This window comes from Marmota monax, unplaced genomic scaffold (assembly GCF_021218885.2).
Source record: "Marmota monax isolate L192 unplaced genomic scaffold, Marmota_monax_Labrador192_F-V1.1 WCK01_AAM20220418_F8-fsc00007, whole genome shotgun sequence".
Classification (NCBI taxonomy): Eukaryota; Metazoa; Chordata; class Mammalia; order Rodentia; family Sciuridae; genus Marmota; species Marmota monax.
Genome location: NW_026692781.1, coordinates 4444734 through 4456882, shown reverse-complemented (window position 1 = coordinate 4456882; position 12149 = coordinate 4444734). Strand labels below are relative to the sequence as shown.

General features: G+C 40.5%; 1 protein-coding gene across 2 annotated transcripts in view; it reads left to right on the top strand.

Annotated features, from left to right (window-relative positions):
• The window catches only part of Lrp2 (LDL receptor related protein 2), a 197621-nt gene extending 185871 nt beyond the window's left edge, over positions 1-11750 (top strand). Inside the window, exons 72-79 of one of the 2 annotated variants that reach the window (XM_046447392.2) lie at positions 2300-2390; positions 3209-3276; positions 3467-3584; positions 4070-4199; positions 5311-5412; positions 6863-6964; positions 9950-10021; positions 10181-11750. In XM_046447392.2, the coding sequence (XP_046303348.1) occupies positions 2300-2390; positions 3209-3276; positions 3467-3584; positions 4070-4199; positions 5311-5412; positions 6863-6964; positions 9950-10021; positions 10181-10342 (845 nt within the window). In that variant the 3' untranslated portion in view covers positions 10343-11750. Of the gene's footprint in view, positions 1-2299; positions 2391-3208; positions 3277-3463; positions 3585-4069; positions 4200-5310; positions 5413-6862; positions 6965-9949; positions 10022-10180 lie in introns of both variants that reach the window. The other variant, XM_046447391.2, reaches the window with a different exon arrangement.
• The last annotated feature ends 399 nt before the right edge of the window (positions 11751-12149 follow it).

The following is a 12149-nucleotide window of genomic DNA, read 5'->3' as shown; positions in this document are numbered from 1 at the left end:
TTTGCAGAACAAAGTAGGTGAAAGGGGTAGCTAGAAGGAGGGATGAGTGATGTGGGAAACACAAACAGAGATGAGTGGACTCCAGGGGCCAAACAAGGATTTCTGAGATTTGCTAAGATCTTCAGAGAAACAGGTCCTAAATCTACACTTGTGTTGCCTTGTAAAGACCTTTTGAAGGGTGAGTTTTCTTCCTCTTTCCTTCACCCAGTGGATTTCTGTTGTCCCTGAATTCACTTAGCCTTACCTGAGATTAAGGTGAAGAACCATATTCCTGAGGTGGGAGGGACTTGTATAGTACAGACAGGAGGGCTAGAGGATGTTCACTGTTTTTCTCACATGCTCATTTCAGAGTTCTGACAACTGAAAAGGGGCCATATTTTGAAAGATACTTTATGTCATTGGGAAATGAAGGCCAGAATAAGAAAGAGATTTAATTCTCATCGCAAATGTTGTGGATAATTTCTGGGCATGATTCTGTTTTTCAATGACTCTTTTAAATTAAAGAGTTAGTAAATCATGGGGAACAACTAGTGTCTCTAACTATTTTCCTAGGCTTAAAAAACACCTTGGGGCTGCCCTCCACTTTTTTGGCTGATGGGGAAATGGAGAGGCTTAATCTCCGTCTACCAGCAGGGGGAGCAAGTGTTTAAACAGGGTTAAGCCCTTTTACTCATTCCAACCAGACTGAAAAGTCGGCCCATTTTTGGAGAATGAACTCGGAGACAAAAACCCGCTTCCTTTTTGCTCCCATGCTCATCCCAGCACTACTAGGGAAATATTGGCAATATTTCAATATCTTGAGCAATATTTTGAACAAAATTTGTTCTATGCTACACATGGATCCTTCTGACATTTATTGTGGTTTCACATTGTAGAGGAGGTGTCATGTTAAGTTTTCACCTCATCTGCTACCTTCCTTTCTTAAACTTTGTGCCAAATGGGTTATGTTGAGATTCTCATCTAAAACAACTCACCAAAGTGAGCACATTAATGATGGTATTCATTCCATATGGTCTTGGAGCGGTATATTAATTTATCAGTTAGCACTGTAAGTATTTATTGAGTGCCCTCTATGTGCTAGACACCGTTCTGAATACTGGAATGAACAGAAGTGAACAAAACTCTCTATCTGCTCTCGTTAATTGTGTTTTCTAACAGGACAATAAAGAGAGAAACCCCTAAACATGTAATAGGGAAAGTACCATGCAGACAAGAAAGCAGAGTAAGAGAATGAACAGGTGGTTTTTTGCTTGCTTTTGCAGACAGAATCAGGAGGGCCTCTTTGGTAAAAGTAACATTGAGTAGAGACTCAAATTGAAGGGCTGAACCAGGAGGGTAGTCAACTCCTTAAGTAAAATACACAGAAGTATCTATGAAACATGTTCTAAGTATAAGGCATTGGATCATTACTGACCCATCAGGCATATCAAAGGAATATATGACATCATATATTCCTTTGATATTCCTTTTTTTTAAAACTGTTTTGCAATACCTTTATTTTGAGGAGGGAGAGGTAGAAAGGAGCCTGGGAAAAGCTCACATGCCAACTCCATTAGCACACATTCAGCAGAACTTTTTTCATTCACTAAATGATATATTTGAAGCTGAAAGTGCTGTCGCAAGACAGGCGTTTGCCTTTGCATCTCCTGCACAAGTCTTGACGATGGGGGCGTTTGGGGTCCACGTGGCGAAGTCTTACTGGGCAGGAACATCTAGTTTTCTTACACCTTTGGCAGGTGATATCTTCCACACATCATAGGTCCTGAACCAGGCTCAGGACCTATGGGAAGGAGGAATTATTCCTTACATTGGAAGGACTTTAAAAAATAAAATCTTCTGCTCAGTGTCCATCAAGTATTTATTTAGGTGTTTGTCTGTGTATATCTGTGTGTTGATTAGTTGATCCACTGATGCTTTGGAGCCTTTGCTATAGTGTTGAAGTGTATCTAAATTAAACTCTCAATTTTAATGGTCATTGAGGAGAATTTGAAAAACTTCAAATGAGAATATAAATGTAAATGTAAGATTCTCTTACCATAAGGCTCTTTTAACTATTCATACAAGTTCTGGAGTTTAGCGTCTCTCTACTATCAACTGCCTATTTTCTTGCTACAAAATGTATATTGCTCTGAAGAGCTTTTTATTGATAAGGAAATTCACTTGACTTAGGGGGCAGGTGACGGCTTGACAGGGAGACTGTTAGCTGTCCCACCCCAGCCCCAGCCCTGGACACATTTGCATGGTGTGGGTACCTTGCTGAGTAGCCAACTAACACATGCATGGCTTTCCCTTTCTGCAGCCATCGAGCCTCCTATCGCCATGCCCCCCCCATGCAGGTGTATGTTCGGAGGAACTTGCTATTTTGATGAGAACAACCTCCCCCAATGCAAGTAAGTCTGGATGCTGAGGTCCCAGCCACAGGCCTTGTGTCAGCTGGGGGAATTCGAGACCTTAACGCAGCCTGGAAAACAAGTGCAGGTGCCTTGCTGGTTCACTAATCTTCTCAGTTTAACCAGCTTGCCCTTCTTTGGGGTGGTCTCAGAGGACTAAAGCAGTGCTTCTCAAACTATGATAGGCCAATGAATCATCTGGGGATCTGGTAAAAATGCTCATTCTCATTCACATTCTGCATTTCTAACAAGCTCTTGGGGATGCCACAAGCTGGGGGCCACACTCGGGGAGCAAGGAGTTAGAGAAATGGCAACTGTCTCTTTCCTGCTCGCCTGGGATGATGATATGACAGTCGGAGGGTGGGAGAACACCCCTGATATGCAGAAAGATGGGGCCAAAGATTTGGAAAGAAGAAAGCTGTTGAGAAAGCTCATACACAGAGCAAGAGAAACAGAAACTTTTTAAAAAGTTTTAAAAGTTTAACGAAAGCACATCAGTGGAGAGGAAACAATTATGGTTTCCATTTGCACTTTCTAGGTGAAAATTCCATAGAGTAGAGAAGACGCCCATAGGTTTATTTGATGGGACTGACCATGTAGGGTCACAGCTACTCCACTGTGAGTGAATTTCTGAAGTCAGACCCCGTTCTTTCTGCTCGTCATCTCTTGGCAGGATAAACAGAAGTTATGCAGGCAGCATGGTGTGTTCAACGTGTAATTTACTCAGTCAAAGCTCTCTCTTCCTCGGAGTGCTTATAAAATTGTAGTGGAGCCTAAGAGGCAACAGGGCTAATGAAAGCTTCTCCTTTTACTTCCAGGTGTTCTAGTGGCTACACAGGAACTCATTGTCAAATTGGGCTTTCGAAAGGCATCCCTCCAGGAACAAGTAAGTCAAGAATATGAGCAGCCTGGGAACACTCAGGGCTCCTAACTTGAATGCTGTCATTTATTCTTTTTAACCTAGTCTTTAAAGAATTCATGGTCCTAGCCTCCAGCTCCTCCTGCTAAGCTTGTGGGTTCTTTCCCTTCTCTGTGTGTGTTGATATGCTCTCTGTTTCTTCCTTCTTTAACAGCAGCAATGGCTGTGCTGTTGACAATCCTCCTGGTCATCATAATTGGAGCTCTGGCAATTGTAGGATTTTTCCACTATAGGAAAACTGGCTCCCTTTTGCCTGCTCTGCCCAAGCTGCCAAGGTCAGTTTCATAATATGAAATAGAAGCCTGTATGATCATATGAATAAATAGGTTTTTAAAAGTTCAAAAGTTAACCTATTCTGCAGAAAGAAAAAGTACTAAGGATTTAAAGCTGTCATTTCAAGTCACTACTTCTTCATCGAGTAGTCTCTGAAGCTTGAGTGACAGATCATGTTCTATAGTCCAGATGGTTGCGTCTACTGGTGTGCCCCATGACAGTCAGGCTAGGACAGGTGGCTGTGCCACTATGCATCACAGGGCTTTATTCCTGGACGTGCCCCACAGGTCTCTTAGATCTCAGCATTGGAGAATGTGTTTTAATGTTTCCAGGTAAACAAGGCGACTCACTCCCATATTTGATGTTTGTACATTCAGGGCGGGAATTGCACATTTTATATAAGTAAGAGTTAGCATGTGAAGGAGGAAAGAGAATTGTTGCAATTTTTTTTTTTTAAATGATAAAACACTGTTGTGGTTCCTTCCAGCTTAAGCAGTCTTGTCAAACCCTCTGAAAATGGAAATGGGGTGACCTTCAGATCAGGGGCAGATGTGAACATGGATATTGGAGTATCTGATTTTGGCCCTGAGTCTATTATTGACAGATCAATGGCATTGGTGAGTAGGGTTTCCAAATGATTATTTGAAGGTTGTCATTTTTGTGATTTTATAAAAGAATCTTTTATAAAGAATAAAATTAACCTTAAGAATATTGAAGTGAAGACTAAAGTCTGCACTGTATGTTGCAGAAATTCACCTAAAAACATTAGTAATGGTAATAATAAAGTTGAAATTTATGTGCACTCTAAGCTTCGCTGTTCCACTGAATAGTCTTAAATTTAATTCTAAAAAGTTTTATGGGTGAGTTGTCTTTTCTTTTTTCCTCTCTCTCTCTCTCTCTCTCTCTCTCTTTTTGAGGGTGAAAGAACACAATATTTTGGTTTTATTTGATAACATTTTATGTGTATAAAAGGAGAAAAGAATCATATTTTTCCAAGTTATATATTTTTGCATTTATGTATACTGAGGGAATAGTGATTTTAGAGTCAGAATTGATTCTTACTATGGCCCTGCCACCTTCTAAGTATGTGATGATAGGCATGGAGCTTGCTCTCTTTGACCCTTGCTGTTCCCAACTGTGGAATGGGTACATGAATATCTCCTGTGAGGACCAAACAAGATAGTTTAGGAGGAGATTAGCATAGTCTTGGCACAGAGAGGGCTCCCTATAATTCACTTTCAGTATTTTGTTCCTCCCCCAAATGCCACTTTTTGCCCTGCCTGAAAGTACAATATTATCCCTTTCTCTCTTCTTATTCTGCTTTCTCTTCTTCTACCACCCACTCTTTCCAGTTGTTCATACCCATTCCCCAGTGAGTTTTTGGTATAGAGAATTCAGATATAGAAAGAGTGTTTCTGTTTTCTTGAGCTGATATTTTAGTGCATTTCTGTGACCTTAGATAATGATTTGCCATTTGGAAGCTTTGTGTCTCTGTTCTTTGTTTTGTGTTGTTTTTGCTGTGCTGGGGATCAACCCAGGGCTTTGTGCATGCTAAGCAACACCTCTACTACTGAGCTGCACCCCCATTTTATCATGCTCTTTAGCCTTTCGTCTTTTGGATAAGTTTGGTGAGGCGCCTAGTGTGCCTACAGGTGCGAGGGGGGGCCCATTTCTCTGCCTATGAATCAGATCAGTGAAGTAAGATCTCTTTCTTCCTTATCCCATCAGGATGAACACTTTGCCATGGAAATGGGGAAGCAGCCTGTAATATTTGAAAACCCAATGTACGCAGCCAGAGACGGTGCCGTCCAAGTGGTCCTGCCATCCCAGGTGGGACATCACACAGCTTTTCCTGTCAGCTGCTGCTGCTGGATCTTGTTGCATTGAGTAGTGTCCCAGGGAGAGTCTCCTAACCTTCCTCCAAATGGAAGGAAGCGCAGCAGCCCATGCCTCAGCTTCACCCTGCAGTGTTTGGCTGGCCCCTGGACACCGCCCTGTGGATGCTCAGAACCCTGTGCTGCCACAGGGTCCTGAGTCATGGTGGCCGTGCTGGGGTGCTGTCATTCCCCCTCAGCCTCTCATTCTGAGAGGAGTCAGAGTGAGTGAGAGCTGAGTCGTTCAGAGGCCAGGCAAGCACAGGGCCTGATGTGTCATAGGCTCTTTCTGAATGTGTAGGAAGTGAGTGAGTGAATGATTGGTGTCGCAAGGGTGTGATTTGAGGTATGTCAAAGGCCCAGAGACCTCCCTATAGTTGCCTTTGCCCTACTTTTCTGAAAAGTGTGAGGTCTCCAAAGTCAAAAGGTGGAGTTGGGAGAAGAGATGGGCGTACAGGTGAAGGAAAAGAACTTTTCATTAGGTCTGGACCAGTAGCCCAGGCACCTGTCACTTGTACCTCATTTGTACAAACAATCATAGTCTCAGTGACAATAAATAACTTCCAACATGAACACCTAAACTGCTTTTAAATTCAGCATATTTTAATATAGGATGGAAATGTTTTACAAATAGCTTTCTTCAGAGCAGGAATATTTGAATCTTGAATGCTTTTGCCCTGATCCTTTTTAATAACCAGATAGCAAAACTTTAATGCACGATGAAAACAGATATGACATTTCATTGGCATTTTCACTTGAAACAAAATGAGGCCATGTACATAAACACGTACCCAAGTTTGAGAGAAACAAAGTGGTAAATGTGAAATTAGGGGACAAGGAGCTGATTATCTTCCTTGTAATTTATATATTCAGGATAATTTAGATTTAAGAGGGAAACTTGGAAATATATGAATGTTATAAAAATGTGCAAAGGGGTCTTAATTTCATTATAGTTAAAAAATTCAACCTCTTTTAAGCAGTTCTCTGAAATTATTAATTTTATTTTTAGTATTAGAAGGTGGGATTCTTAGTTCACCAGTGAGTTTCTTCTAGGACCTGGCTGCCTGTATTATACTTTTATTCAAAAATATGGTCAATAGCAGGAATGGAGAGTTATAGAGAAAACAGCAGGAATTGGTATTAATAACTAGGAGTGTGGCCAGTGAGCAGTACCTTTACCTCCCAGGATTAAGGCCTGAGATGACATAGTGGTGGTGCTTTTGACTGGGGGAGCTGGAAGTGGCATTTAATTCTAGTCTATCCATACAACAAAAATAGTTTCCGACCACACCTGTGGGAGGACAAAGTGGTAAACAGGACCAAAAAGTTGATAAGAAACTTTGTGATAAATCTATTTATTACTGAATTCTTTGAAAATTGGATAAGGGACTTCAATATGTTTACAGATGACAATGTCTGGAAATGTGGATAATAAGAATTATGGAAGTTCCATAAACCCTTCTGAGATAGAGCCAAAACCAACCTCCCCGGATGCTGATGGAACTCAGGTAACACTGGTAACTCAGATGACATCATTCCAAATGAGTGGAATTTGCAAAGAATTTAGGAATTGCTGGGTGGATATTAATCCATGAGAGATCATATCACAAAGAAGGGAAAACAGACTTATAGATCCAGTATCTGCAGAATAGGGAAATCTAATTGGAGGTAGTCACTTATCTTGAATATATATTTCACTGTGCTGAGGATACATATAAATGACCCTTCCCTCCTTAATAATGTAGAGGTGGTTTTTTTGTTTATTTTTTTAAGCTCCACCGATAGTACCAATATTTACCACTAGATGGCACTAATTTATACCCTCTTATCTGGCCAGTGAACCAATGGTATGTCACTCAACCAGGCATAGTGTTTAGTAGTGGAGATTAAAAGAAAAAGACCATCTAGTGGAGTTTCTCTACCATGTCTGTTAGATCTTTGCAACTTGAGGATTATTTGGAATGCAGATAGAAATTCAATAAATATATTAGATGTAAAACTGTTATAATGGATAATGTATCTCCAATTTTAATGGACACAGACGCAGCTATCCCAGATCTTGCTATTTAATTCTGGACAAGCCATTTTCTCTGGCTCAATAATGTGCCTCACTAGGGTCACTATCAGCATTTTGAGTAGGACAGTTCTTTGGGCTAGAAAATGTGTCCTGTGCATTGTAGGATATTTCAGTATTCTTGATGCCTGTCCAATAAATTCCAGTAGTGTCTCTCCTAACTCATTATGACCCCAGAAATCATCCATTACACACACAAACACGCACACACACACACACACATACACACACTCTCACACTCCCCCAGGTAAGAACAATAAGGTCTAGAATGTCTCAGTTCTGAGATTCTGTGACTGATTTTGTGAAGTAATATGAAGAAATGAAATTTTAAGATAGTACCCTTTTAATCAGTCATCATATCCCAAGTTGTATAATCCATAAACAAAATGGTATCTGCAAAGTTAATTTGGAAATCTCCTGAGATGTTTAGCTATGAAGCACCTCAGACATTGGTTCTGTTCATTTGGGTCAAAATGAAAGCTTATTGGTTAAATTGTTGCTAATGAGAAGAGCTTATGTCTAAGGTCTCTGTGTACCTTTTCATTATTTATTTCTTCTTCTCTTGTCTCACTCACACACACAAACACACACTCACATAGGTGTTGTCTTAGAAAGGAATTTTCAGTTTCATAATTTTCAAGGGACTGAACTTTTTTCCCCTTTAAACTACATTTAAAAATGGATGTTGCAAATCTTTCCACAGACACCAGAATACTTGAATGTCCCATATTGGGTCCTCAGTTCTGACTCAACCCCAGGGCAGTGCCAGATTTAGTTTATCTCTTGACATCTTTTCCTTGTTTGACAGCTCTCCCCCAGACTGTGCAGGAAGGGGTTTGCAGTAGGGGGACTGTCACCTCTGGCCTGCTCCTCAGTGCTCAGAGAGAGAAGGAAAACAGAAAGCTGTTTCAGATGAGACTCTTCCTTTCTCATCTCTGTCTTGCAGCACATTGATTCTTCCTCTTAACTTTTTATTTTTTTATTTTTATTTTTATTTTTTTAATTTTTTATTGTTGGCTGTTCAAAACATTACATAGTTCTTGATATATCATATTTCACAATTTGATTCAAGTGGGTTATGAGCTCCCATTTTTACCCCATATACAGATTGCAGAATCACGTCAGTTACACATCCATTGATTTACATATTGCCATACTAGTGTCTGTTGTATTCTGCTGCCTTTCCTATCCTCTACTATCCCCCCTCCCCTCCCTCTTAACTTTTTAAAGTGAGTTGAGGCTGAAACCCTCTAAGATTTGTTCTCCACAGTGTGCCCAGGGATCTTTCTGTTCCTGTTGTCTCTTTGTAGCCAAGCACTAGTGTGGCTTAAAAGCAATAGAGGTACTTGGTTTAGATCACTGGAGATTGGCTCAAATATGCCAAGGAGTCCTTATCAGTACATAGGCTGCAAGGCCTCAAAGTCACGAATAGGAACTTCTGGGCTTGGTTCTACCATTCTCCATGGACAGACAGGGTCTGACCTGCATGTCTTCATCTTCCTGAGGTGGCACCATGTATAGAGTAAGTGCTCTTTGCAATTTGGGTTAAGTGAATGTCCTCTTTTGGATCTCCTGTGGTCATGTGCTTCCTATCACATGCTGGTCCTAACTTTCACAGAGCAAGAGCCATCCCTTAAAACTGCCTCAGCTCCCTGTTGGAGTAGGCTGTCTCTTCCCTTATCTCCTGCCAGGTAATGCTTCAGTAAGGTCAGAGCCACCCACAATTGACTAAGGTGGTTTCCTTTTGGATCTTTCAACTTATGGGCTTCCCTGAGCCTTTGAGTATTCACTGTCTGCTCACTGCTCAGTCTCGCTGTGACTCAGAATCTGTCATACAGGGATCATAAGAGAAGAACCTATCTCAGAGGGTTGTTGAGAAGATTAAATCAGAAACTTGTAAAAATCTTAGTGTAGTTCCTGACCCAGAGTAAGCACTCAATAAATGTTAGTTGTTTCTGTGGTTATGATGATTTCGGGAGGAAATGATGACGTGAGAGAGGACACACTTGAACTGGACAAGAATCAGGACACTCTTTTAGAAAACAAGAGCTACAGTTTGGCTTTTTCTTCCAGTCTCTGGGCAGTCCTAGAAATCTCTTGTGTGTCTTAGTTTTATTTGTTTCTCTCTGTTGCAATAGCCACAACCATCAGCGTGGCAAAGCGTCTTGGCACCGTGGGTCCAGATTGGTAAACTGTACACTTCAAAGAAAGAACCATTTTGAAATTATTAAATGAGAAGAGCCCAGACATTTTCAGTTATTGTTTTGGGAGCAATAGAAGAATAGAACAATTTACCACATGAACCAGGTGCCAAACTACTTTGTCCTTCTGCGAGAAGAAATTTTAAAAGCTACACCAAGGAAAAGGTACCACCAAAGAAATTCCATAACTGAACGTTTTGTTTTTTCTTTTCATTTAGGCTACAAAATGGAATATCTTCAAACGAAAGCCAAAACAAACTACCAACTTTGAAAATCCGATCTACGCAGAGGTAATTTTTAACAATTGTTCTTCGTGCATTTTTTTTTTTTTAAGAAATACTACATTGGACATAAGCTCAGATTTTTCTGAGCAAATTGGCAAAGGTTAGTCTTTACTCAAAACTGTTTCTGGTCATGTTGGGAGAATAAATATTTCCTTGTGGTTGTAGATGGACCCGGAGCAGAAGGAAAGCGTGGCTGTGGCCCCACCTCCATCTCCTTCTCTCCCTACCAAGACTTCCCCGAAAAAAGACCCAAGTCCAGGCTACACTGCAACAGAGGACACTTTTAAAGACACAGCAAATCTCGTTAAAGAAGATTCTGAGGTATAGCCACACACCAGTGATGTAGGGAATAATTAGAAACACATTTTTGCACGTATATTTTTTACAAACAAATGAAAAAAAATTATTCATGTTCAGTCCTTTACAAAAAAAAAGAAAAAGTATATTTTTCTTTGTTTGCCTGTATTTGGAAATGTCTTGTGTGTCTTTTTTCTTTTTTTTTTTTTTTACTTATGCCGTTTCATATTTTTACAAATAATTATCACGATGTACTATATGTATATCTTTGCACTAAAGCTGTCTGAAGGTAATGCTAAAAATACTGTACATTTGTAAATTTTGGAAAGATTGTCGCATCACTGAATTTGCTAATAAAGGTATCTGTTGAATGGGTTGGTGATCTTAGTAAATGATCCAGTGAGGAAAGGAATTCACTTGGGGCTTTTAGTCATGGTTAAAGAAGGGGCACCCTTCATCTTTCCTTTAGAATTATCCAGGGAAAGGAGTCCAGGCCCCACTCTTGGGTCCATTTTTACATATCAGCACTTAATTAATGTTCCATATTCCACATAAACTTGATGAATAGGCTTATCAATAGAGGCCACTGAGTGTTGTAGAAACACTGGATCTGACTGCCAATGCCTCAGACAATACAGAAGGTAGAAGAAGAGACTCGATTTCACCCTTCTGTGTGTTTTCTGTTGCCCATCCAGAACCCTCCCTGTCCTCTGTGTCCTCTCGCTAGCTGCCAGGTCAACATTTTTATTCCTAATGTCTGCGAGGAAATCCCATGTCATTAAGCACAAGTGTCCTGTGCTGTGTTTGTATCTAATTCAATGAGCTCTTTCCCTTGGTGGATCCTAGAGCAGCCTCTGCCCTTGCCTGGCATCTCAGGTGGTCCCCTACCCCAGTGACTGGAGCTCGGTAGCTGAATTACTAAAACCAAAACTGTGTCTTCTTAAAGTAAGGTGCAAAACAAATACCAGTGAAGTGAAGCCTCAACTAGGTTTTTGTTTCTGTGTGTGGAAAAATATCATTATAATGACTATTTATTTAGTGAGTTGAGCATGAATAGAAAGGGAAACTGTTCTTATTGAGCCTTTTTCAGGTCCTTTGCCTAAATCCATACATTTGTATCAGAATGTACTGTACAGCCCGGCTCTCCTCTGAGCAGCCGGGATGGTCTCCCCAACAGGAGCCATGGCAGGAACACAATCACCACGGCAAGTACCAATCCTGGTTCTCGTGCTGATATTGCACATTTGTTGAACAATGAATGGACGAATGGATGGATGAATGAAATGTACTACTGATTATTTTATGCCTCAGTTCTCAAAATATTTGTTGCTCATATTTTGAGGGCTGATTATAATTACTTGGAAATGTACTTTGATTAGAAAAGCAACTGGAAAATGATGCTGCTGAAAAATTTCTAATAAATGTGTATTTTATCAGATGTTTTCTGGGTGCTTCTTAAAGTCATGACTCGGTTGTGTTTTGCCATACAGAAAGCTTGAATGCCTTCTATTCACATGAATTCTACTTCCTGGACACCAACCTAGACCCATTTGTTTGAAAATCAACAAACCTCTGCATTCATTCTGTTTGTGTCTATGATATAACAGAATAAGTTATAGAAAATGAGCAAACAGGTCTCCAGAAACCAGGAAAAGTCAGTGTCCTGCTTAGCCAACAATATTACCAGTCATTTCCGGAATGCTGTGTGTGGCTGGTGCAGGCCAGAGAGGAAGGACACATGTTCCTGTTCCCTAAGGATAGTCATTTACCAGCCATTGCTTTCATCACACAGGCCAGGCCATTCTCCAGCTGTGAATATCTCTGAGCCTCAGCTGCT